The sequence below is a fragment of the Pongo pygmaeus genome, chromosome 6 (genome assembly GCF_028885625.2).
Source record: "Pongo pygmaeus isolate AG05252 chromosome 6, NHGRI_mPonPyg2-v2.0_pri, whole genome shotgun sequence".
NCBI lineage: Eukaryota > Metazoa > Chordata > Mammalia > Primates > Hominidae > Pongo > Pongo pygmaeus.
In genome coordinates this window covers 65,962,210-65,989,630 of record NC_072379.2, presented here as the reverse complement: position 1 = coordinate 65,989,630, position 27,421 = coordinate 65,962,210, and the positions used below count along the sequence as shown (strand labels likewise).

The 27,421-nt window shown below is 37.6% G+C and overlaps 1 protein-coding gene across 1 annotated transcript in view; it reads left to right on the top strand.

Moving 5' to 3' along the window:
- The window catches only part of ABCB5 (ATP binding cassette subfamily B member 5), a 145,779-nt gene that overhangs the window by 89,448 nt on the left and 28,910 nt on the right, over positions 1 to 27,421 (top strand). The window contains exons 20-22 of the mRNA XM_054495454.1: positions 4,234 to 4,317; positions 22,430 to 22,633; positions 26,398 to 26,498. Of these exons, the coding sequence (XP_054351429.1) occupies positions 4,234 to 4,317; positions 22,430 to 22,633; positions 26,398 to 26,498 (389 nt within the window). The remainder of the gene's footprint in view (positions 1 to 4,233; positions 4,318 to 22,429; positions 22,634 to 26,397; positions 26,499 to 27,421) is intronic.

The following is a 27,421-nucleotide window of genomic DNA, read 5'->3' as shown; positions in this document are numbered from 1 at the left end:
TGTTTTTATACAGAAGAATATAAATTTTAATTTTTCAAGCATACTTTGAACTTCCTTTCTGTTCATGGAATGCTTTTAGTGGAAGAATTTCAAAGCCATGAGACAGTTTAATGAGAGAAACTGTGGTTAATCTAGTATTTTGATGGTTAATACTGGACATTAATCCTCGGTCTAGCATTAGCCATGTGAACATTAGGACTGTAACATTTTTAGATAAAGTAGCTTCTGCTAATAAGGATGCTTCAAACTATAAGCCATAAACTCTGGGTTTTAAAATATCATGTACATACTTACAAAGACTTGCACAGAAAGTCTATGCCACTTAGCACATGTTATTAAATATCCCCATAAGTTAAGTTGTCTGTTTTCCTTCTTCATCCTTCAGCACTGTTTTTGATTCTTAGCTTTACCTTTTAAAATCGGAGAAAAAGAAGACTAGTATATTTAGCCCTTTCTTTGTAAGCATCTTCACAATTTTGCTTTGTCTATAGTAAGGGAAGCTCCTAGTGTGCAGTTTTATCTAATTCTTATTACCTGATTTTTGTCCTAAGATAAGACTTTTTAAAATTTAACAACCGTGCTGAGACTTGCAGTGCTTTTTATAACCATTGTGAAACCTCATTTGAGGTAGAGGTATGTATAGAAACAGGTGTGGTATTTTTATAGGTATAAAATCCAAACTTTATGTGATTACTTTAGATTCTTCCTGTTGAAAAGAATGTTCTAAGTGTTGCTGACTTCAATCACTGAATAATTCATCGTTCATTGTGTTTCAAAGTTAAGTTTACAATTCTTAATGATAAATAATTACCTATAGAGCTATTGAGTTTTTGAACATGTAAGAAGTTTATTTTTCCCCATTTCCCTCTAAACTAGATTGGCTAAGTCTTCTTGGGGTTCTTTAAATTATGATAGCATTGATGGTGATCACTAAGGGGCTTCAAAATTTACCTAAGCTAATTCCAAAAGGATTTGAGGTAATGAGTCCTGGAGCATGAGAAACAGGTCATGAAACTCAGCTGTAATTCTTGAGTCAGATGGCAGGCCGAACAAGATAATTGATTAACAACTTAAATAATCTGTACAACAAACCACCATGACACAAGTTTACCTGTATCACAAATCTACACATGTACTCTTGAACTTGAAAGTTTAAAAAAAATAATTTTTTTAACAAAAAATATCCGTTGAGGCTAACTAAACAATTAGTATTACATTTAATGGATTTTTTTTTTTTTTTTTTTTTTTGAGACAGAGTCTCGCTCTGTTGCCCAGGCTGGAATGCAATGGTGTGATCTCGGCTCACTGCAACTCCACCTCCCAGGTTCAAGCAATTCTGCTGCCTCAACCTCCTAAGTAGCTGGGACTACAGGCACGCCCCACCACGCCTGGCTAATTCTTTTGTATTTTTAGTAGAGTTGGGGTTTCACCACGTTGGCCAGGCTGGTCTCAAACTCCTGACCTCAAGTGATCTGCCCACATCAGCCTCCCAAAGTGCTGAGATTACAGGCGTGAGCCACTGTGCCCAGCCAGAAATTTTTTTTAAGTAATGAGTTGCATGACTTTAAATGTAACCTCATTTCTTTCCAAACTACAGATATTATCTTTATGTTATAGTAGTTTAGTTACAGGCATGAGCCACCGCGCCCAGCCAGTAGTTTAGTTTTTTAATTGCTTGCTAACACTGTGTCAGGCAATATCTTAAGGTACACTGTACACTTAGAATAAAGTCCATCTTTAATAAAACCAAATCCAAAAAAAAATTGAAAATAAAAAAATAAAAACTCTGGCCTCTGGTTGCTGTGCTTCAAATCCTGGCCTCAGCACCTGCCAGCTATGTGGCCTTGGACACATTACTTAATCTCTAAGTACCTCTAAGTACCTTAGTATTTTTACTTCTAAAATGTGGGTAATCATATTATCTATCTCACAGAGTTGTTGTGATGATTAAATGAGAGAATACACGCCAAGCACTTATGATGGTTTTATTGCATTTTTATTTCAAGTAGAACTATTGGCAGAAAAAACTGGGTATCTACTAGTATCAAAAGCCTGATGGCCTTTCTTATAATTATATTCCTGTCAGGAAGAGAGGATGCAAGCTAATTTTTACTTGCCACCTAAGTGCCAGAAACACTGCTAAATGTTTTCTTTTTTTTTTTTTTTTTTTTTTTTGAGACGGAGTCTCGCTCTGTCGCCCAGGCTGGAGTGCAGTGGCTTGATCTCGGCTCACTGCAAGCTCTGCCTCCCAGGTTCACACCATTCTCCTGCCTCAGCCTCCTGAGTAGCTGGGACTACAGGCGCCCACCACCACGCTTGGCTTATTTTTTTTTTTTTTTTTTTTTTTTTTTGTATTTTTAGAGGAGATGGGATTTCACCATCTTAGCCAAGATGGTCTCGATCTTCTGACCTCGTGATCCGCCCGTCTCGGCCTCCCTAAATGTTTTCATATATATTGCCTATGCTGGAAAACAATCCCTGGAGTACACAATTGCTGTCTTGCCAAAAAGCAATTTCAGACATCTTGCCAACTGAACGTCAGATAATGACTAAGATTAATCACATATGTACCTATTCATGGTGTTTTACAGCAAGTTACTATAGAATCAGGAATGTAATATTCAATAATAAATTCTTTTCATATTTTTTACTTTATACTGTATCTAAAAATTATCTGTGCATTCCATGTCATGTTGAAATCTAGAACCAATTAGAAAATATATAAAATATCTTAATTTTGGAGAGAGAGTACACAATAAAAAGCAGGTAATGTCTTTCAGTTCAGCAGTGCTGTGTTTATTATTGTTGCTGCTGTGTATTCACAGTATGTTAGGCTCTCGCCTGGGATTGTGCTTTCAAAGTGGCTACTGTTCGGTGCAGGCTGTAATCTCCATAGGATGCTCTTTGGGCATCTAGGACCCGAAGCTCATGGAGACACCTTCCCAACACAGTGGCTCAGGGTGGTACTATCATGCCTGGCTCCTACCATATTCCTCCATAAAAGTTTTCATCTAACATGTGATGTACATGATTAAGGCACAGCCCTCAACCTGCTATGCCTTTGTTTTGCCTGTTAGCTGGGCCTCAGAGCCCTGGCTGGGTTGCAGTAAGCCAAGATTTTTTTTGTTCTTTACTCACTAAAAATAAACCATCTTTCAGAGACAGTTTCCACATGGTTTTAATCTACAAGAGATATAAGTGGTTCCAGTGAGTGTGAGGAAACATTCAATAGCTATAAGAGGAAATCAGAATTCCTCAGGCTGAGAAGCGCTAAGATGTGCTGTCTCCATTTGCTGTTGAAAATAAAATTGGTTATTACATTATGCTTTTATTGCTTGTAATTTTGACCTGACTCCTTCTTTAGATTGCATACCTCTTAACTTCAGGAGTTTCACAGCCTTCTGCCCTTTTAGCTTCTCACAATTCTCATTGCTGTAAGTTCTAGGAGGTAATGTGAAGCGTCAGGGAAAATCTTTATTATATGGCCCCTAAAGAGAAAGAGATAGACTTTTTATCATCAGTTAGTTTAGGTAGAAAGTTTTGACGATATTTCTAAATTGTGTTGTTTATTGCCTTACTTTTTTTTTTTTTTTTTTTTTTTTGTGAGACAGGGTCTCACTCTGGCATCTGAGCTGGAGTGCAGTGGTGTAATCTCAGCTTACTGAAATCTCTGCCTCCCAGGCTCAAGCAATCCTCCCCACCTCAGCCTCCCAAGTAGCTGGGACCACAGGTGCACACCACCATGCCCAGCTAATGTCTGTGTTTTTTGTAGAGACAGAGTTTCATCATGTTGGCCAGGCTGGTCTCGACCCCCTAGACTCAATCCTCCCACGTTGGCCTTCCAAAGTGTTGGAATTACAGGTGTGAGCCACCACTCTGGCCTTCATCACCTTACTTTTGAATTATGTCTGCTCTTCACAAATGACTTATGCAATAAAATTACAAATCACTTGATGGTTTAAAATGACCATTTTAATTTAACATTGATTATTATACTCTATGGTAATGAATAGTGAGTCCAAGCTCTTGGGCTTAAGTTCTTCAGTTTATATATAAATATAGATCTTCATGAAAAAAGAAGCAAAAGTCATTCAATCCATAGTATTTTATAGGAATTAAGTACCTGCGAGTGAGGAGGCAGGTAAATGTTTTCTGACTTACAGCAGAAAAATCACAAGTCAGAGGAAAAAAAATGATTTTTGACAACCATATGTTAATTCTCCTTTTCTCTAGGATATTGCCTGGTTTGATGAAAAGGAAAACGGCACGGGAGGCTTGACAACAATATTAGCCATAGATATAGCACAAATTCAAGGAGTATGTATATTGTTTTTATTGTAAATGATGTATGTATGTGGTGTGCACACATGCAATGCACACTTGTGTCTGTGCATATATGTGAGCTGTGCTGAGATGACCCACATCATTAAGGAGGCCAGGTAAGTCTCATGGTTAACAGGTAACTCTCAGTGAAAGATGAAAGTAAGCCTTTCTGTTCTGGATATTTTTAACCAAAAATAGAGAATATTTAGTACCTGTAATAGGATAACTAGAGGACTAAAGAAGAGACCAAGAATAAGTTAGAAAAAAGAGCTCAGAATTAAATAGTTAGATAAGGAAAAGTATCAAAATGAAAACACACACACTTTAAGAGTTTTAATATAAGAAAAAGGTTTAGTTTTCCCTTCCCCCAGAAAATAAGATTTTAGTTAAAATAATGTCTAACAATTCAGAGTCATGTGTGCATCAGAAATGATTCTGTACTACTTGTTATACGAGTAAAAAAGTATTGTGTAATCATGACCAGTAATATGCATAACCAAGATATTTATATATATTCATAATTAGTGATGGAATGACCAGCATAATGTGTATCAAAGTCATGCTTAAACAGGTGTGGGGAGTAGAGGAGTATAGAAGAAGTAAGTAATAATTTGTTAATTTTCTTCTAATTATTTTAACAAAATTCACCTTTGTATAACAAATGGGATCTTAACAGAGAAAAGCAGCAGAAAACAAGGTTTCCTACTTTAAACTGAAGTAAAATAAAGCTTTCTATTTCTGTTAAAATAAAAATTATAGTAGAGTTATGGGCTTTCCTTTTTCCTTATCATGCATTTGGGAGAAAAGGAAAATGTCAATAATTCACTTCTGAATGACAGAAAAATCTTACAAGTATTTATTCTGTTTAGGAATACTGAGATGTTGTTTGAAGCTTTGTTAGCAGAGCAACAAATTGTCAACTAAAGCAACCCATCAGAACTGTATGTTTCTTTTAGAGATTATTTCCACAGGATATGGCAACCATTCTAAGTTGTTTTTTTTTTTTACTTTTGCAAGACCTCTTTGTTTAATATACACCTGCAAGATCGGATTTATATTATCAGAAAATAGAATAAGTGGGTTACAGTTGTGAATATTCACAAGCATTCATTTTGGTTTAGAAAGCTAATTTTATGATGGAGAAAGAGCTCAAGAGGAAAGGGGGCATCTTCATCTCTTCCTGAAATTCATTTTGTTAATTTTGAAGGCAAGGTTCTAGAATTTTGTTAGATAGTATTTAGATTTTAAAATAGGGCTGAGGAGTTCAATTTTATTGGCATACATGAAAAGATGGTGGATAGAATTTCACTTAATAATTAAATAATGGATATAGCATTAACCTCCGTAGCACAATATAATTATCTGATTAACTTCTGAGTTTAGGAATTCCATAGTTTACTACTCCAGGCAGAAATATCAAGCCCTATAATTCCATTTGAATTCCCACTCCACAAAATTTGCTATTTTTTCTTTGCTGTGTTAATATTTGTCTCTTACTACTTATCTTTCAAATCTTTTCGGAATCTTTTGAGTGAAACAGGCATTCTTACCAGCAGTTTTATTAATATGTGAGACATTTCTTTTAGCAGATATTTGCTTCAACTGAAAAACCAAATTATACTGAAAGACCCAACATTACTGTCCTTATGTTTATTAATTGTTACTAATAAATAGTATTGTCCCTGAGGGAAATTACTGGGAATAGTTGTCAACCTGATTATAAGCACCTGACTAATATCATTTCATCACTTGAAACTTTATTGTTGCAGTTATTAAGTGCTGGTCTCACAATAACTTCTAGACAAGTCAAATCTTTTTTATTAGAACTAGTAGCTAGAGAATAAATGGTGGGAATCCTGATGAAAGATTTTAAAGTTGCCAAATTTAAAAAGTAAAACAAGGGGTAAACTGTCCCAGGTTGCAAATGGAGTCAGTAAAACTCTCATGCTGATCAGTAGTGGGATAGTACCTGTGAAGAGCCACTGTACTCCAGCCTGGACAACATAGTGAGACTCCATCTCTATATTTTAAAACACCTAATTTTAAAAATTAAATTAATGAATAAAACAATCAAAGAAGGATTTCAGGAGCGAGACTGTGTCTAATAAAATGTAATTTATAAGAACTCTTACTTTGCCATATAAACATAGATTCATATTCAATTTCAATGGACAGTTTTTCTGTAAAAGGAAGAGTTGTTTACCAATCTTATTTGTCCACAAATGAATTCTGCCTCACAAGGACACTGTAGCATAAAGAAGAGCTAGGAAATAATAATTTGGGGGTCATATTTCCTATCATATTGACTTAAATAAGTCATACTCCATCTCAATTTATTCATCATGTAATTTCATTTACATTTTATTCTATCAAATATATTAGAATGAATGTTTATAAAATAGCTCCTTAATAATAACAAATCTTAGTTTGAAACCTTTAACTCATGACTGTAAAGGTATTCCTCTGGCCATTTTTTAAAGCTTCGATATTTTGAAAGTCATGATAAAAACATGTTAGTGAAATAGAGTCATAGGACAACATGAATCCTAGAATAGTTGTCTGAATACAACCAATTTAACTGATATTGTTTTAGCCCAAGGGAATGGCCTATTGCCAGTACATCTGTCAACAGACTATTTTCTATGTAATACTTGCTTTAATTAAAGCTAAAAGCCATTTTAGATTCTTTTGGAAACTCAATTCTATAAAATTGCAAGGTATTATTTCTGTACATTTTAGCAATCTCTTTTCATCGACCAAAAGTGTTATTTCATTTTTGTCCACAAGAAAGTGTGTTATTGACACCACAGTGTACATTTGATATACCATGGACACATCCAATGCTAGAACCTAGAACTCTTCTCATCAGAGCTGTAATATGTTGCCCAAATAAATCGTAAACATTTATTTCATGTATTAATTCCAAAAGCCCAGTGAGTTTACTAGTTAGAACTAAGATATTATTACCAGGACAATGGTAACCTCATTTCTTTTTTTTTTTTTTTTTTTTTTTTTGAGACGGAGTCTCGCTCTCGCCCAGGCTGGAATGCAGTGGCGCGATCTCGGCTCACTGCAAGCTCCGTCTCCCTTCAGGCCATTCTCCTGCCTCAGCCTCCCTAGTAGCTGGGACTACAGGCACCCGCTACCATGCCCAGCTAATTTTTTTGTATTTTTTTTTTAGTAGAGACGGGGTTTCACCGTGTTAGCCAGGATGGTCTCGATCTCCTGACCTCGTGATCCGCCCGCCTCGGCCTCCCAAAGTGCTGGGATTACAGGCGTGAGCCACCGCGCCCAGCGGTAACCTCATTTCTTGATTTAACTTTTTGACATGGCAAGTGTATAAAACAACTTGACATTAATTTTGATTCAAACAATGTTGTCATGGAAATGACTTTTCCACAGCATAAGGTTGGTATATAATTGCTGTTTTGTCTTGCAGTTTGAGGATGAATTAAGAAAGATAATCAAATCTACAGCAGAAGCTAATATCCAGAGGCATTTAGTATTTTATAATAGTGGTCAAGGATGGCTCTTTTAAAAAAAGTTTTCAAGCCAGGTGCAGTGGCTCACATCAGTAATCCCAGCAATTCAGGAGGCCAAGGCAGGAGGATCACTTGAGCCTGGGAGGTCAAGGCTGCAGTGACTCATAATTGTCCTACTGCACTGTAGCCTGGGTGACAAAGTGAGATCTTGTCTGAAAAAAAATTTTTTTTCAATCTTGGCCTTGAATTCATAATATTGCAAAAAACTTTACCACTGCTAAGCCATCAAACTGCTGTGTGGTAAGGTAAGTCAAAAATTTCCCTTGACAAAAACTCACAAAAATGAAGATGGTTACGTTTACAAGAGCAAATGAACTTAACCATTTACACTACTGGTCCAATAATGCATGATAAATTCAATTACTTCCCATAAAATATATGCTGACAAATAATAATAATAAATAACCATAGGCTTTAAACACTTTACATTTTCACAAGCTTTGTAAATTTGTCCAACCAAGGCTTGTTTTCTGCTCTACAAATATTTTAACCATCAGTTATAATGTAACTTAGTAAATTCTACTTCGGATTGTACTTATTTTTTATTATTATTATACTTTAAGTTTTAGGGTACATGTGCACAATGTGCAGGTTAGTTACATATGTATATATGTGCCATGCTGGTGTGCTGCACCCATTAACTCATCATTTAGCATTAGCATCTCCTAAAGCTATCCCTCCCCACTTCCCCCACCCCACAACAGTCCCCAGAGTGTGATGTTCCCCTTCCTGTGTCCCTTTTCCTCAACTTCTTTGAAAATAGTCTCAGCAGTACTTGTTCCACAGAAACTATTTATAGTGCCTAACTTTTCATTTACTTCAAATTCAACGTTGGCACCTCAAAAAACCAGCAATTGAGCAGTGTCAGTAACATATGTCAACTCATCAAGATCCAGGAAAAACTACTCAAAATAATCTACCTTATTTTTTAATTGACTGTGGATGTTACTCTCAATGTCTGTAACTATGAGCAACTGTTCTCACCAAATAGCAGGCTTATATAAGTTATGCAGTCTGAACACATTTCTTCCACTGCTACAATCAAATATGATATAATTAACTCACAATCCATAAATGACTTTCTTTGCTTGGCCAATGAATAAGCCACTTAAAAATTTACTTTGGTTCCATTCTCATTTTCATATTTTAGTTTTGTGAAGAAATTCTGCTAAGACGAGATATTTTGTTCTATATTTTCTAGTTTTCTGAATGGTGCTTTCCTGTAAGTGGGGAATATTGCGATGAGTGTTCAGTCTGCTAATGTTGACATATTTTGTATTTTTCAGCACTATTTAGTCTCATAGCATAAAAAACACAATGCTGTGGCATCTAATTTGAATACAAAATAACTCACAGCCCACCGTTCCTTAAAAACATGGCATTGAAAGTCCACATTTCTCTTATTTTCTGTTTTGAGATGATGGGTATGCAATGGTATTTTTAAAAACTAGGATAAAGTTTAACAGTACAGCAAAACTCAACATGCTCTCAAATTCTAACTGCATCACTGAGATTTGTAGCATGCTGAGCAGTAGGGTAAAGTGATGAGGGTGGCACATATGGTTTCTCTAGCAGCTACCATCACTATAACCTAAGACAGCCTAAACAATAGGTAAACATGACAGTCAGCCAGTTCGTTAAGATAAGGCTGGGCAAGGTGGCTCACACCTGTAATCCCAGCACTCTGGGAGGACAAGGTGGGCAGACCACCTGAGGTGTTTGACACCAGGCTGGCCAACATGGTGAAACCCTGTCTCTACTCAAACCACAAAAATTAGCTGGGCGTGGTGGTGGGTGCCTATAATCACAGCCACTCAGGAGGCTGAAGGAAGAGAATCGCTTAAACCGGGAGGTGGAGGCCGAGACCATGCCACTGCACTCCAGCCTGGGCGACAGAGCAAGACTCTGTCTAAAAAAAAAAAAAAAAACAAAAAACAAACAAACAAAAAAATAGGTAGCCAGGCGCAGTGGCTCACGCCTGTAATCCCAGCACCCAGCACTTTGGGAGACCGAGGCAGGTGGATCACCCGGGGTCGGGAGTTCAAGACCAGCCTGGCCAACATGGCGAGACCCTCTCTCTACTAAAAATACAAAAATTAGGTGGGCATAGTGGCGGGCATCTATAATCCCAGCTACTTGGGAGGCTGAGGCAGGAAAATTGTTTGAACCCGGGAGGCAGAGGTTGCAGTGAGCTGAGATCGTGCCATTGCACTCCAGCCTGGGCAACAAGAGTGAAACTCCGTCTCAAAAAAAAAAAAAAAAAAAAGGGCATGACTGTGTTCCAATAAAACTTTATTTACAGACACTGAAGTTTGAATTGCACACCACTTTTACATGATGCAAAATATTATTCTTCTCTTGATTTTTTCCTAACCATTAAAAAAATACAAAAAACATTCTTACCTTACGGACAATATAAAAGCAGATAGAGGGTCAGATTTGGCCTGTAATCTATAGTTTGTCAACCCACGCAATAAAAAATCCACAAAAGAACTTCAAGTGGCATTTTACAAAAGAAGAAATCCATATGAACTATGCCCTTGTACTTTTATTCTATTTGTGTGTCTGTATTTAGAGTGTGATTCTCATAGGCAGCATATAAATCTCTTTGAATATCTGAATGGGATATTCAGACCATTTTCATTTAATGTGGTTATCAATATGATTAGGTTTAAGTCTCTCATTTTGCAATTTGCTCTTTATTCCGTATGTTCTTTGCAGTTTTCCTATTTTTCTGCCTTCTTTTGGATTAAAATTTTTTAGTATTCTATTTCGTCTCTTTTTGGAGGAGTAAAGAAAGTGATATTGCTAAGTATAATGTTTTGTTTTGTTATTCTAGTGGTTACTTTAGGCTTTATAGTACCCATCTTTAACTTATCACAGTCTACCTTCAAGCAATATGGATGTCAACTTACAGCATAAGAAACTTGAAATAGTGCAGTACTTCCATTTTCCCCTCCAAATCTTTTGCTATTGTTGTCATACAGTCTCCTTCTATATATGTAATAAACCCATACTACATTGTAATTATTTTTGCTTAATAATCAACTTTTATTAAAGAATTTTAAATAAATATGTAAAGTCCTATGTATTTACTTATGTAGCTAACATTTCTGGTCTCTTCCTTCCTTATTCTAGGTACCTATTTCCATTGGTATCATTTTCCTTCTGCATCTAGGTCTTTTTTTCACCTTTCTTATAGCGTTAAGCTTGATAGTGACTATTTCAGGTTTTTTATGCCTGAAAAGTCTTTATTTCACCTTAATTATTTTGAAATATATTTCCACCGGTTATGAAATTTGAGGTTGACAGGTTTTTCTTTTCATTCCTTCTTTCTTTCTTTTTTTGAGACACGGTCTCACTCTGTTATCCAGGCTGGAGTGCAGTGGTGTGATCACTACTCATTGCAGCCTTGACCTACCAGGCTCAGGTGATCCTCCCACTTCAGCCTCCTGAGTAGCTGGGACTCTGGGCACATGCCACCATGTCCAGTTAATTTTTTGTAGATACAGGGTTTCACCATGTTGCTCAAGCTAGTTTTGAACTCCTGGGCTCAAGTGAGCTGCCCACCTCAGCCTCCTAAAGTGCTGGGATTATGGGTGTGAGCCACTGCACCCAGCCTAGTTTTTCTCTTTCTCCCTTTCTTTCTTTCTTTCTCTTTCTTTCTTTCTTTTTCTTTCTTTCTTCTCTTTTTCTTTCTTTCTTTCTATTAATATTGCTCAGCTGGGCACGGTGACTCATGCCTGTAATCCCAGCACTTTGGGAGGCTGAGGCAGGTGGACCACGAGGTCAGGAAATCGAGACCATCCTGGCTAACACGGTGAAACCCCATCTCTACTAAAAAATACAAAAAAATTAGCCAGGCATGGTGGCAGGCACCTGTAGTCCCACTCCAGCCTGGGTGACACGGCGAGACGCTGTCAAAAAAAAAAAAAAAAAGAAAAAGATATTGAGATATTGCTCTACTGTCTTCTCACTTGATTTTTTTCAATGAAGAATTTGTCATTATTCTTATCTTTTTTCCTCTGAACATAATGTATATTTCTTCCTTTGCTTTTAAGATGCTCTCTTTATCACTAACTTTGAAATGCAATTGTGATGGGTTTTGATACAGCTTCCTACTTATTTCTTATGCTTGAAGTTCACTGAAATTCTTAGATTTATGGGCTTATAGTTTTCACCAAATTTTAAAACTGTATTGACCATTATTTATCCAAGTATTTTTTTCTGTCTTTCTAGTCTCACCACTCCTTCAAGGACTCTAATTCTACATATATTAGGCTGCCTGAAGTTTTACCACAGCTCACCAATGCTTTGTTCATTTTTTTCTGCATTTATTTTGAATAGTTTCTATTGCTATGTCTTCAAAACCAATGATCTTTTCTTCTTCAATATTTAATCTGCTATTGATCCTATCATATATATTTCTCATCTCAGACATATTTTTTATTTTTAGAATTTTAATATGGATCTTTTTTATATCTTCCTTATCTCTTAACTATTCTAATATGTAGTATATACATTGCTAGTAGCTTTCTAAGTTGATAAGCAAAACTTTTATATGCTTAGGTTATAAAAATGATGTTTTATATATGTAGTCTCTATGAAATGGATAAATTAAGCTATTTAACATATGCATTATTTCACATACTTATTTTTTGTGTGGTGAGAACACTTAAAATCTACTTTCTTGGTAATTTTCAAGTTTACAATATATTATTATTAATTATAGTTACCACGATATACAATAGATCTCTTAAACTTATTCCTCCTCATTGAAACTGTGTGTCCTTTCACCAACATCTTCTCAACCCCCTGAATCCCCATCTCCTAGAAACCATGATTTTACTCTCTGTCTCTATGAGTTTGGCTTTTTTAGATTCTACATATAAATGAGATCATGTGGCATATCTAACATTTTGTCAATTCTGGATTGGTGTCCATTGATTCATTTTTATCCTTATCATAGGTCTTATTTTGCTACTTTGCATACCTGGGAATTTTTTTTTTTTTTTTCAGACAGGGTCTCGTTTTGTTACCCTGGCTCAAGGGCAGTGGCATGAACACAGTTCACTGTATCCTTGACTTGGGAGCAGGCTCAAGCAATCCTCCTGCCTCAGCTTTCCATGCAGCTGAAATGAGAAGTACACAGCACCACACTCAGCTAATTTTTTTTATTTTTGTAGAGACAGGGTCTCACTTTGTTGTCCAGGCTGGTCTTGAACTCCTGAGTTCAAGTGATCCTCCCACCTTAGCCTCCCAAAGTGCTGGGATTACAGGTGTGAGCCACCATGCCCAGTCCCCTGCCAATTTCTGACTGGATGCTACTACACATTGTGAATTTAAAATTTTTGGTGCTGGATATTTTTACATTTCTATAAATATTCTTGAGTTTTGTTGTGGGATACAGTTAAGTTACCTGGGAATAGTTTGATCTTTTTGGTTCTTGGTTTTAAGGTTTGTCAAGCAGGAGTGGAGCCTACTACAAAGGCAAAAGCCTTCCACATACTCTACCTAGTGTCCTGTGACTCAGAAGGTTTTCCAGTCTGGCTGCTGTTACCAGGCACTAATCCCAGTCCTGACATGTATGCACTGCTCAGCTGAATACTCAAGAAGGACCCTCTGCAGATATCTCCATTTATCATTTTGTGAATCTCTGTCTTCTCTAGTATTCTATGCTGCAAACACTAGCTAACTTAGATTCCTGAGAGTCTCAGCTTTGTCTACTCAACTCAGAGTTTGTTGGGCTCTTTGCATTGCCACCTGGAAACTCTTTCAAGGGAGTGAGCCAGAGAAACCACAGGGTTCACCTTGTTTGTTTGCCACCTCTGCCCTTGGTTGCCTTATGTTCAGTGTCTTGAAAACCACTGGTTCACGTATTTTGTCTGTTTTTTGCTTGGTTTTAGATGAGAGGATAAATCCTTGTTACTCCATTTTGGCCAGAAGCAGAAATCCTACCATATGGAATTTCATTTCTACAATTGCATACTGAGTTTCCTTCCTTTTATAATTTTCTTACCAAAGTGATATTCCCCACATGTAGCACAGTACCTAAGACATAGTAGACACTCCATAAATAATTGTTATCTCAAGAATTAAACAAGATGTTTTGTTCTTAATTTCAAAAAAACTGTGTTTTTGTGCTTCTTGCTTAAGAATCTAAGAAAGTTTAATTAAATTTCTTCCGATTCCAGTTTTAAATTCTTTCCAGAGGTACACTATTTTTCTGGGTCTCTAAGACCGCATTCCATTTTCCTTCAGTTCTTGTAGTACTCCTCGAGGCCAAGAGTCTCTCATTTTCTGTTTATTCTTCTTGGAACAGAAGAAATATATTCAGATCTTTCTCATTGTGCCACCACCACCGAAAAGCAGGCTTTGTGGCTTGTTCTCGGTTGCACTGACTGAACATTTCAATACGTTTGTGGTAATTTAAACTAAAATGAACTGTAGAAAGGATATAATTCTATTTTCCAGCAGCAGATTAACACAAGAATGGAAAATACAAGCTTATTAAGCAAGCAAAGATATGCAAGTACAAGCCACTTCTAGAAAGTTCTTGTGTCCCAAACAAAAAACTCAAATAGAGAAGCCTGTCTCATCAAAAATCTGTCAAGTTCACTCTTGGATATTTTTAGAAATTAGGTTGGTGTGTACAGTCCTTAGACAAACTTTAAGTGACATGACTCTCAAATATTTGTCTAGTGTGGCTCTGTGAAGTATTTCTACTTCTTTCCCTAATACACTACCTAAGCTTATACATGAAAACTACAATGCTCAGCATGCTTTTTGTCTTTACTTTTCTTATTTTCTATTCCTTTTATTTATTTATTTTGAGACAGGTTCTCGTTCTGTTGCCCAAGCTGGAGTGCAGTGGCGTGATCTCGACTCACTGCAACCTCCACCTCCCGGGTTCAGGTAATTCTCCTGCCTCAGCCTCTTAAGTTGCCAGATTACAGGAGCCTGCCATCACGCCCAGTTAATTTTTTTGTATTTTTAGTAGAAATGGTGTTTCACCATGTTGGCCAGGCTGGTTTTGAACTCCTGACCTCAGGTGATCCACCCGCCTCAGCCTCCCAAAATGCTAGGATTACAGGTGTGAGCTGCCGCGCACGGCCTCTACTCTTTACTTCATTTCCTTTTGCTTTAATGTCTACAGGTGGAATGCATGGTGTATGTGTGTGTGTGTGTGTGCATGCATGTGTGTGTGTGTGAGAGAGAGAGAGAAACAGGGTCTCACTCTGTCACCCAAGCTAGAGTGCAGTTGCATGATCCTAGTTCACTGCAACCTCAAACTCTTGGGCTGAAGGGATGCTCCCACCTCAGCCTCCCAAGTAGCTGGAAATACAGGTGCACACCACTGTGCCTGGCTAATTTTTTCATTTTTATGTAGAGACAGAGTCTTGCTTGGTTGCCCAGGCTGGTCTTGAACTCCTGGGCTCAAGTGATCCTCCCACTTGGGCCTCCCAAAGTGCTGGGATTATAGGTATGAGCCACCACACCCAGCCTAGAGCAAGCTATAATCTTTTTTTTTTTTTTTTTTTTTTTTGAGACGGAGTCTCGCTCTGTCACCCAGGCTGGAGTGCAGTGGCACTATCTCGTCTCACTGCAACCTCCACCTCCTGGGTTCAAGCGATTCTCCTGCCTCAGCCTCTCAAGTAGCTGGGACTACAGGCGCCCACCACCATGCCCAGCTAATTTTTGTATTTTTAGTAGAGACGGGGTTTCACCACGTTGGTCAGGCTGGTATCGAACTCCTGACCTCAGGTGATCCTCCCACCTGGGCCTCCCAAAGTGCTGGGATTACAGGTGTGAGCCACCGTGCCCAGCTGAGCTATAATCTTTAAAGCTAATCGAACACAAACAACAGATGGTAATGAGAAATCAGGAACTATATTATGGTTACCTAATAGGAAATATCCAAACAGAAAAGAATAACTGCCCCAGTGGATATGCTTTATCCTTTCAACAATATAGGTACTGTGCCAAGTATTGAAATCCAAAAAAGTGAAAATCATTGGCTTCAAAATATTAAAAGAAACTACCATGTGGAAATTAACACATGTATCAAGGCCTACAAAACATAACCCCCTATCAAGTAATTGATGACAAGTAATTCTTGGTAATATTTAGATAAAATAAATTTTATATTTAAAGAACAACGAATATCTTACTCTCAACAAAACATAATTATAATTTTAAAAAATAGCTCCAATGATTGCACATCACAATATATATAAATTTTATGTAGCTATAGGAGCATTTAGTATTTTTGCACATCACAATATATGTAAATTTTATGTAGCTATAGGAGCATTTAGTATTTTTTTAGGAGCACTTTCCAGGAATCAAGGGCAAAGACAATTTTTTTTTATTGTACCCCAGATTTTAAACACAGTACTTTAGTGGACATTTTAAGGGATAAATACAAAAGCATTACCATATAGTTTTCATGGACACACTTATATGCATTAATAAACATTAAAGATGAATTGTGGGGACATGTATTCAATTCAAAAGACCATAGTAGGGAGAGGAATGGGCCTGGAAAAGAGGAAAAGTTATTCTTAAGGTCAGCTTTACAGTCAGGAAAAGCAACAAAATTTGAAAACAGGAGCTCTTGTCATTTCCCTAGAAGAGAAACTGGACAATCTAGGGGTTCATTCAGAAAAGCAAAGTGGGGGAGGGCTGAACCCTACAGCCTGTTACCAATACAGCTTTCCCTTGGGAATTCTAAAGAGTGCCGAATCCCAGCAAAGCCTTAGGGAATCTCCTTTTGCCATCTACTCGATTCCCCAGCGATCTCCTCCAGCCCCAAGGCTTAGATGGCCACACACCTACCGACAAGGCCCAGGCTTACAAGCACGTCCCCGACCTGAACGCCACACTCCAGATTGGTCCTCCTATCTGGAGCTTGAGATGACCCCGCACCAGGAGAATTTAGTATTTAAGGAAAGACATGGAAGGCCTCCAACAATGCCAATAACTTAAAGTCCGCAGCATCTCACCCATTGTCTAGTCCATATGACTCTGAAACTTACGGTGGGGGTGGGAGGCAGAGGAGCAAGGACAGTGTGTTAGTCAGCTCGGGCTTCCATAACAAAGGACCACAGACTAGGGGGCTGCAACAACAGACATTCATTTCCTTACAGTTCTGGAAGCTAGAAGCCGAAGAGCAAGATGTCGGCACGATTGGGTTTTACTCCGAGGGCCTTGTAGTTGGCTGTCTTCTATGCGACCTCACAGGATCTTCTCTGTGTGTGCAGTGTCTGCTGTGTCCAGATTTCCTCTTCTTTTTTTTTTTTTTTTTTTTTTTTGAGACTGACTTTTGCTCTGTCTCCCAGGCTGGAGTGCAGTGGCGTTATGTTGGCTCACTGCAACCTCCGCCTTCCGGGTTCAAGCGATTCTCCTGCCTCAGCATCCTGAGTAGCTGGGATTACAGACACACACCACCATGCCCTGCTAATTTATTTTTAGTAGAGACGAGGTTTCACCATGTTGATTAAGCTGGTCTCAAACTCCTGACCTCGTGATCTGCCTACCTCGGCCTCCCAAAGTGCTGGGATTACAGGCGCAAGCCACCGCGCCTGGCCCAAATTTCCTCTTCTTATAAGAATACCAATCAGGTTAGATTAGAGCCTACCTTAAAGACTTCACTTTAACTTAATTACCCCTGTATCTATAATTTATTTATTTATAATTACCTTATCTCCAAATACAGTAATATTCTTTTTTTTTTTTTTTTTTTTTTTTTTTTGAGACAGAGTCTAGCTCTGTCGCCCAAGCTGGAGTGGAGTGGCGTGATCTCGGCTCACTGCAAGCTCCGCCTCCCGGGTTCACGCCATTCTCCTGCCTCAGCCTCCTGAGTAGCTGGGACTACAGGCGCCCGCCACCACGCCCGGCTAATTTTTTTGTATTTTTTTTTAGTAGAGATGGAGTTTCACCGTGTTAGCCAGGATGGTCTTGATTTCCTGACCTCATGACCAGCCCGCCTCGGCCTCCCAAAGGGCTGGAATTACAGGCGTGAGCCACCGCGCCCGGCCCGAATACAGTAACATTCTGATGAACTGGAGGTTAGACCTAAACATATAAATGTAGGGTGGGAGGGACACAATTTAGCCTATAACATACATCACCATTTATCTCTTTTATCCTTAAACTTCCAGGGGATGAAGTGTAAGTCAGCATTATGTGCTAAATGGCATCCCCATTTAGGCCCATGGTTCTTAGAGTTAGTGTATCATACCCTTAAACACTTAACCAGGCTACTGTCCATCTTAGTTTTCAGTATTTCATAGTTTTTTGAGTGTTTGCTGTTGTGTGTTTTTACTTTTTTGAAATTTTCTTAGACGTTTTAGTGAGAAATTGGAAAATGGTTGAGTCATCACCAGATACAGTCTTGAAACTGAAACCACAAAGTTTTTTAGGAATTAGGCAGAGCCCTGGGGGGGGAGGGAGGATTTGTTATTGTTATTTTTTAATGAAGATGCTAATTTTTTTTACAGTTTGGTGAAAACTGATGTAATCTTTTAGGGTAGCAATTTGGCAATACTCATCAAGAATGTAAGAGTATATATATACTCTTTTTAAATTTCTTCAGTGGTTTATAACCTGTTACTACAATCATTTATTTTGACTCAAATTATCCCAGATGTAGCCAGTGGAAGTCCCTTCAAGTTGGGAGAATTACACCTTTAAAGGTGTAATTCCAGTTAGAAATTTAACAGTAGGGCATTTGAGTGTAAGTAGGTGTAAATGAGAACAAAGATTTTTCACAAAGATGTTCATTACATCTTTATTTTTAATAACGAAAGCAACCCAAATTGAAGGCAATCGAAATATTTTTGGAGAATATTTAATGATTGCAGTATAATGTACAAGGATTAAATCAGGATACAAAACTGCATGCACATAATAAACCAAATCTGAATATGTATAAGTATTTGTGTCTAGAAGCATGTAGATTTTAACTTTATCTCAGCTTTTTCTAACGATCGTGTTTTCATGATCAGAACAAAAAATATATTTCAAACTGTGGTTGATTCTACCTGTCTTTTCAGGTAAATAGGGGCCCTCATTTTTTTTTAATCCCGGCACTAAAGAACTTAATGTTTCAGCTTATTGCTTAAGTATCATACATCCCACTGAAAGATGATCCATAAGATGTGTAGTTCTTATAAAAGTTATAAAGATAATTCTACATATTTGAAGGTATTTTAAAAATTTATTTTACCTCATACTATGATGTTTCCAACTCCTTTTCTATCTTGATATTACCTCTTAGATCTTTACTGAGTGAAACCAATTTATAATGTGCAAAAATGGGAATGAGAGAAATCATATCCAAAGTATACACTTTAATGAATATCCTTAATCATTCAACTCAACACTACTATGATAGAGTGGCTAAGAGTGCTGGCCTTCCGTCAGTGTGGGAAAGGGGTAGGGCTGGGGTTTGCAGCCCCGATATTATGACACCCAGTGTGGTGGCAGCCCAGTGCAGGGAACCAGAGCCAGAGCAGAGTGAGGAGGGTGTCTGTGCAGGGAAGAGGCAGGAGACATGAGAGCAGATGGGTTACCCACGGAGAGATTAATCACATAGATCAATCTATTAAAGACAATGGGAGCCAGTTCTCTCCCTTGTGAAGAGGGGGATAACAAATATGGAAAAGGAGAAAACTGGAAATAACCTTACAATGTTGACTTGGAAGTGGAGGTATTGATATGACTCATGAGTTTCAAGAAATATAGAGAAACAAATATAGATGTAAATGTGTGCTTGTACCTATCAATACACACACACACACACACACACACACGCACATTCTCTAGTTTGACCACTGACGTTCTAGTAATAATGAGTACAACCAGCACCATATCTTGACTGCTAAATAAAATTCTCCACTAAAAGAACCCAGGGATCTTTGGAGAAATGCCTAATTCCAAAAGTAGGGCAGAGACAGTACAAGATGAAACTGGAAAATCATTTTGTGTCAGAAAGTAAGGACATATTCCAAAACTGATAGGTATATGTCAAAGGACAAAGCCAACGTGAAGGGACTTCCACTGGCTACATCTGGGATAATTTGAGTCCAAATAAATGATTATAGTAACAGGTTATAAACAACTGAAGAAATTTAGAAGTCATTAGTTCATACTACAATAAATAAGTTGAAAGTCTGATGAGAAATTGGATTTTGACATAGCTTCAAAGTGCCTCAAAACATTTATCAATTACAAAGGGAGAAAGAACAACTTCATAGCGGAGAAACCTGGAAGAAACCATCTTAATTAATTATTATAAGTGAACAATGCCTGGAATGGGACCAATCAAAACTGCGTGCCACTTGATAGGATGCAATGAGAAGAACACAGCATCACTTCTCTAAGATTCTTACCAAAGATGCATAATCTGAATCTAATTGTGAGGAAATATCCGATAAGCTAAAATTGAGAAATATTCTACCAGATACCTGGCTCGCGATCTTCAAAAAAGTCAAGGTCATGAACATCAAGTTAAGAATGAAGAATTATTCCACAGTAAAGGAGACTAAAGAGGCCTGACACCTAAATGAAATGTGTGATTCCAATGTAGATATCCTTTCACTATAAAATACATTATTGAGACAATTGATAAAACTTGAAGGAAGTCTAAGCATTAAACGATAGTTATGTAATTTCCTGATTTTGATCGTGGTATTTTAGATAAGAGAGAGAATGTTCTTGTTTATGAAACATCATCTCTAAGTATGCAGGGATGATAGAGTATCAGGCTAGCCACTTAATCCCAAGTGATTCAGGGAACAAAGAGTTCTTTATCCTCCAGTTACAAGCGTATGGCTGTGGGCAGGTTATTTTGTCTGACTACTTTTGTTTCCTCATCTATCGTGCGGGACTAGTGATAGTATCCATCTCTTTGCATTGTTATGAGATTAAATAAGATGGTAAAGGTAAAGTGGTTATTTAGTGCCTAGTTAAAGTTGGCTAGTTTTTGAGTACCTTTATATATTAGCTCCAACTATAATATGAGAATCATGGTTACTGTTGATTTTTGACCTTTCTCCTATTTTGGCCCACTTTTAGTGTGTCTTCCCCTCTGCCCTACTGTTTCCTGTCCATGTTGGTTTCCTTTCCATAGCAACTCTTGCCTCTCCAACACAAAGCTTCATGCTCCAAAAAGCACTGAGTCAGACGGCATGAGTTATTGCTTGCATGATTATAATATCTTCACTAATAGAAAGAGATAATTTGTGTGAAAGGTAAATGTACAAAAAATACACAAAAATCTCATTTTTACAGGTTCCATAATGCAAATTTTTTCCATTCAAATAGAAGTTAATAATTCACTTTAGAACATTTTTGAAGGTGATTTAGATTCTATTGTAGTAAATACTTAAGCTAAAGTATAGCATTCTCTCCCTTTTTACTCTCCATGAAGTAGAATATGTAAAACCTTCTAAAATAATTTATATGCATACTTCAAGCCATCTTTTCCAAATACTTAAATTTTAAGTACGTGTCGGTTATGCATGTATGTAAAACTGGTACTTTAATGCTATTATTTATTAAAATACTGATTTTCTATAAAATTCCTAGCAAATGTGATTACAACTTTATAAATAGGAAATAGTAAAAAATGCTTAACTAAAGATAGACTCTTTCTTTAGTTTTTTGTTAATAGTAACTATGATTCTGTCATTTTCAAACATCAGCTTTATTACCAAGAACTCATCTGTAAGTTAGGGTTGAAGAGGTGGCAGGGTGTTAGTATCTATGTTTATGCACAAATGAGTTGTTTTATTATTGCTGGGTGTTTGGGTGTAATGAAACAAGAAGAGTGTGGGTATGTATCTATCATTGAGAAGACAAAGGAAATCCTGTAACTTCAGCTTTCAACACACTCAACTTGCACTGGGCTGTAAAATCCTGTTAAACTATTTAAGGAGAGGTCTCAGAGCAACATAAAAGTCTCCCTTTAAGGAGGTAGTATTTAATTTCAGATTGTCTGTTCCTATCATGCTTCTATACAGTCTTCTATGGTATTCCACTAAACTAAAATCCAGTTCATTTGGACATCTCAATATTGGACATCAAGACATAAAAATAAAGTATAATATTTCCTTAGTTTAGGGCATTTTGAGGCAGGCAGATCACCTGAGGTCAGGAGTTTGAGACCAGTTTGGCCAACATGGCAAAACCCCATCTCTACTAAAAATACCAAAAAATTAGCCGGGCTTGGTGGCGGGCGCCTGTAATCCCAGCTACTCCGGAGGCTGAGGCAAGAGAATCGCTTCAACCCGGGAGTCGGAGGTTGCAGTGAGCCGAGATTGCGCCACTGCACTCCAGCCTGGGTGACAGAGTGGGACTCCATCTCGGAAAAAAAACAAAATAAGTAAATAAATAAAAATATGTATCTTATTTAATCTCAAAGTATAAATTCAAGGCATAAATTTAAGTATAAATTCTTTTTTTTAAAAGTCTACCTTGTTTTGCAAGGAACTATAATAGGAACTCTTGTAAATGTAAAGTTAATTGAGTTTTTTCCCCCAAATTATATCTGATTATAGGCAACAGGTTCCAGGATTGGCGTCTTAACACAAAATGCAACTAACATGGGACTTTCAGTTATCATTTCCTTTATATATGGATGGGAGATGACACTCCTGATTCTGAGTATTGCTCCAGTACTTGCCATGACAGGAATGATTGAAACTGCAGCAATGACTGGATTTGCCAACAAAGATAAGCAAGAACTTAAACACGCTGGAAAGGTAAAATGAAGACTGTTATCACCATCGAAATATTTAAAGAGAAAAACAGTCAGAACTTTATGATATGTTAACTATATGATGTGTTAACCATCTTTATGATATATTAACTTCATCTCTTAGGGATCTGTAAAGTGATATGTATAGAGAGAGAAATGCATACAGACCAATTTAGGATAGAAGGTAGATATGTTATAGCAATAGGGTACACGATTTAGAGCACAGGCTCTTGAGTCTAATTAGCTGAGTTAGAATCCAGATTCTATCCTAACAAACGTGTGACATGAGCAAGTTATGTCAACCTCTGTAGACTTCAGGTTTCTCATCTGCAAAGTGGGAATAATACGAGTATTCACTTACAAATTTTTGTGAATATTGCACAAAACACAATGTTACTATATGCAAAACACTTAGAACAGTGTCTGGAAGACAGTAAGCACTTACTAATGTCAGCCATTATTACCGGGGAAGTTTTCAAACATCATCATTCCCCATTTTCTGGTCATTGAATAATCAAATTTTCTTGAGCAATTCTTCTGAATATTTTATTTTTCAAAACAAACAGGCAATGCAGCAGTTACTGAATGCAAGGCCATGCACTGATATTGATAACATATAAAAAAAGGCTTTAGAGACAGGACCATAAATGACCAATTTACTTAATCATTTGGAAAATGCCTGGACATACAGGTATTTAAGCTTCTTAGGATCAACCATATTCATACAAATAATTATTATATTAGAGACTGAAGGAAACATTATTGTGGCATCATAACACCTAAGAATTGAAAGAGACATCATCTGACCCAACCATTAACCTGAAGTAGGAGTCCCTTGCACAACATCCCTGTCAAGTGTCCATCCCCATCTCCTACCCCCTTTTCCTCCCGTGGCAGGTAGTACATTACTTTCCCAGGCTGCCTGTACTTGGATAGTCTTGGGTGGTAGGCAGTTCTTTTCCTTTTCTTTCTTTTTTTCTTGTCTTATTTATTTATTTATTTATTTATTTATTGGTGGACTTCTATCTTACTCTTCTTGGCTTTCATCTTGGTAGAGGTCCAAAATCTGTTTTTCATGACAGCCCTTTAGCAGCTGAATCGTTGTAAACAAGGAGTCTTCTGTTGACTCTACATCCAGGTCTCTAAGATGTTCCTCACACCTGTAATCCCAGAACTTTGGGAGGCCAAGACGGGCGGATCTCTTGAGGTCAGGAGTTTGAAACCAGCCTGGCCAACATAATGAAACCCCGTCTCTACTAAAAATACAAAAAAGTAGCCGGGCATGGTGGTGCGTGCCTGTAATACCAGTTACTTGGGAGGCTGAGGCAGGAGAATCACTTGAATCCAGGAGGAGGAGGTTGCAGTGAGCTGAGATTGCGCCACTGCACTCCAACCTGGGCAACAGAGCATGGCTCTGTCTCAAAAAAAAAAAAAAAAGGCGTTCCTCTCCTAATACCATTTCAGAGCTCTTGGCCACACTGGTGTACACATCCTCTGAATAGCAAAATGATGTTAATATCCTTTATAGTCTGTATCATGGTGAATGTGTCCCAACTGGCATAGCATAAATATCATACATATTCATGAATAGGGATGCCAAGCACATGACTCACTGTAATCTCATTTGCCTGAGCCTTAGACCTTTCCACCTTTCTTGCACAAGATAAGGACCCTTGGATTGTTTGCTTGTGCTGTGTAGTCTGAACTACCTAGCAAATATTTGCCTCAGAGACAGTAAACAGTTGTTTAGACCTCCTTGTCTAATTTAAACATTGCAATAATTTACACAATTTCCAAATTAATGAGGCCTAATTATGTTTTCCTCATCTTATTTTTTATGTCATGAGCTTTTGTTGTATATGTGCCCTTTGATTTTTCCTTTACATATCATTAGAGCAACCTCAGACTATACAACAAACAACTCTAATCAAATAGGTAATTGGAGGCATTTCCCTATGGCTTTTAATAAGTCAATTTACCAAACATCAATTTAGAGCATAGACTAATAAAATGTATCGGTCCTTCTTCAGTTGCGTGTGTAGATTTGGAAAAATTATCAAATGTTTAGTTTTTAAGACTTTGAATGGGCCGGGTGCGCTGGCTTACGCCTGTAATCCCAACACTTTGGGAGGCTGAGGCAGGTGGATCACAAGGGCAGGAGTTCGAGACCAGCCTGACAAACATGGTGAAACCCTGTCTCTACTAAAAATACAGGTATGGTGGCACACGCCTGCAATCCCAGCTACTCAGGAGGCTGAGGCAGGAGAATCACTTGAAGTCGGGAGGCAGAGGTTGCAGTGAGCCAAGATCGTGCCACTGCACTCCAGCCTGGGCAACAGAGCAAGACTCCATCTCAAAAGAAAACAAAAAAAAAGACTTTGAATAGCTTAATTAGTTTTCTTAATGACTATTTTCTAAGGGTCTGTAATAACATTCATCCTTTCTCCACTGTGAAAAATTGTCACAAAATTTGTTTATGTTCATTCCTTTTGTTTTTCCTCAAACAAGTTTTCAGCATTCTTATCCATTTTCTTCGTATACTACAGAATGTTACAAATGGAGGTTTCTTTAAGTCCATTTTTAAATTAATGAGAATTTAAAACAACCAACATCAAAATTGGGAGCAGAATCCTGGTGTCCTCACCACAGTCCAGAAATCTAGTTCCCTCCTGCAATGCAAGTTATTCTTCAGAGAAGGCCAAATGTCTACCTGGTCTTCTCTGTCCCACAGTCCACTCTGCCAATCTGGAAACAGAATGTGAAAACAGGAAGTTTCTCTTTCAAGCCAACACATGTTCTCATGTCCGAAAAGCTATTCTAAACCAAAACTCTCTTCCATTTTGAATCCCATGTAATTATGCATTCTCTTTGTAAACTATATAAATGTGGAGAAGTATTCATCACATTTGAATTAAATCTTTTTACATCCACAGATACCAATACGAGAAATGGCTTTATCTCATAAAGAATTTTATAACCACATGCCATGTTACTTTCCTGTAATGTTCCTGAGTCCTTTTAGGTTGCTATTTTTAATTATTTGCTAGAATAAAATAATTATGTGATTACTTTATCTCTGCTATCTTTTTTTTTTTTTTTTTTTTTTTTTGGAGACAGAGAAGTCTCACTCTTTTGCCCAGGCTGGAGTGCAGTGGCATGATCTCAGCTCGCTGCAACCTCCGCCTCCCAGGTTCAAGTGATTCTCATGCCTCAGCCTCCTGAGTAGCTGGGATTACTGGCACGTGCCACCATACCTGGTTAATTTTTGTATTTTTAGTAGAGACAGGGTTTTACCATGTTGGCCAGGCTGGTCTCAAACTCCTAGCCTCAAGTAATCTGCCCACCTTGGCCTCCCAAAGTACTGGGATTACAGTCATGAGCCATTGTGCCCAGCCTCTGCTATCTTTTACTTGAATTGTTTCACAATTTGTAGGTAGCTCCTTTGCATGTGAACATAATGCGCACTAATGTTTTATTCTTCTGTCTATGGAACAAGTTTAAATTGAAATTCAGTATAAACTTGAATGGGGCTAAACTTAAATCAGTAGACTAAATCTCAATAAGACATTTTCCTTAAGCTTATTATCCGAAAGTGTCATTTTTCTATCTTATTTTCTGGGAGGAAAGGAAGCTAAGAATACTTGTCAGGAAAACTTACTGACTTGATATACTTAATATGTCCCCCAGTGTGAGTGACTAGAATTGACAAATGGAAAAGATTAACCATTACTAATTTTATTTGTATATTGTATTGTCCTGTTTTATAAGATAGCAACTGAAGCTGTGGAGAATATACGTACTATAGTGTCATTAACAAGGGAAAAAGCCTTCGAGCAAATGTATGAAGAGATGCTTCAGACTCAACACAGGTGATTACAGATTCATACTGACTTCAAAAACTTAATTTTGTTCTGTAAAGGCAGTACTCTTGAATGACTCCAGTGGTTTGCCTGCTAATTCATTTGCTCTTGAGTCTTTCCTAATAATGGCATGTCATAATTTCTCATATGACTTCACCAAGAGAAACTAGAAGAGGAATTGAAGGCAAGCGCAATTAGAATAAATATTTTAGGTCCTCTCACATTACCATTAACTGTCTGTTACTAAGTATGCACATTTTTCTTATTTTCCTGAAAGAATATTAATGAAATAACATACGCAAGAAAGAAAATAAAATTGCAGGCCGGGCGCTGTGTCTCACACCTCTAATCCCAGCACTTTGGGAGGCTGAGGTGGGCGGATCACTTAAGGTCAACAGTTAGAGACCAGCCTGGACAACATGGTAAAACCCCATCTCTACTAAAAATGCAAAAATTAGCCAGGTGTGGTGGTGCACACTTGTAGTCCCAGCTACTTAGAGGCTGAGGCAGGAGAATCACTTGAACCTGGGAGGCAGAGGTTGCAGTGTGCTGAGATCATGCCATTACACTCCAACTCCAGCCTAGGCGACACAGCAAGAGAAAAGAGCTCAGCCCTTTACATTAAATCCCTAAAATGGTTTACATTTTAAATATGAATATATACATAATAAATGCATTTACACTTTTAATTTTAAACTAGTCCTTATCACATTGACTTAGTGATGCTTTTTATATTACTTTATCAGAAAGATAGCTTTGTACTCTTTTGGACTCATACTTGTAGTTGGCACCACCCTTTAATTTCCTCTATTTTGTTAATGAAAGATTATAATGGAGACTTAGAAAATCCTTCTAAATACTGCTAAACCAAATCTCTAACTCTTACACTAGCCATCCTTTCACGGGCTTTGCCCACTCATTTAACAGCATAT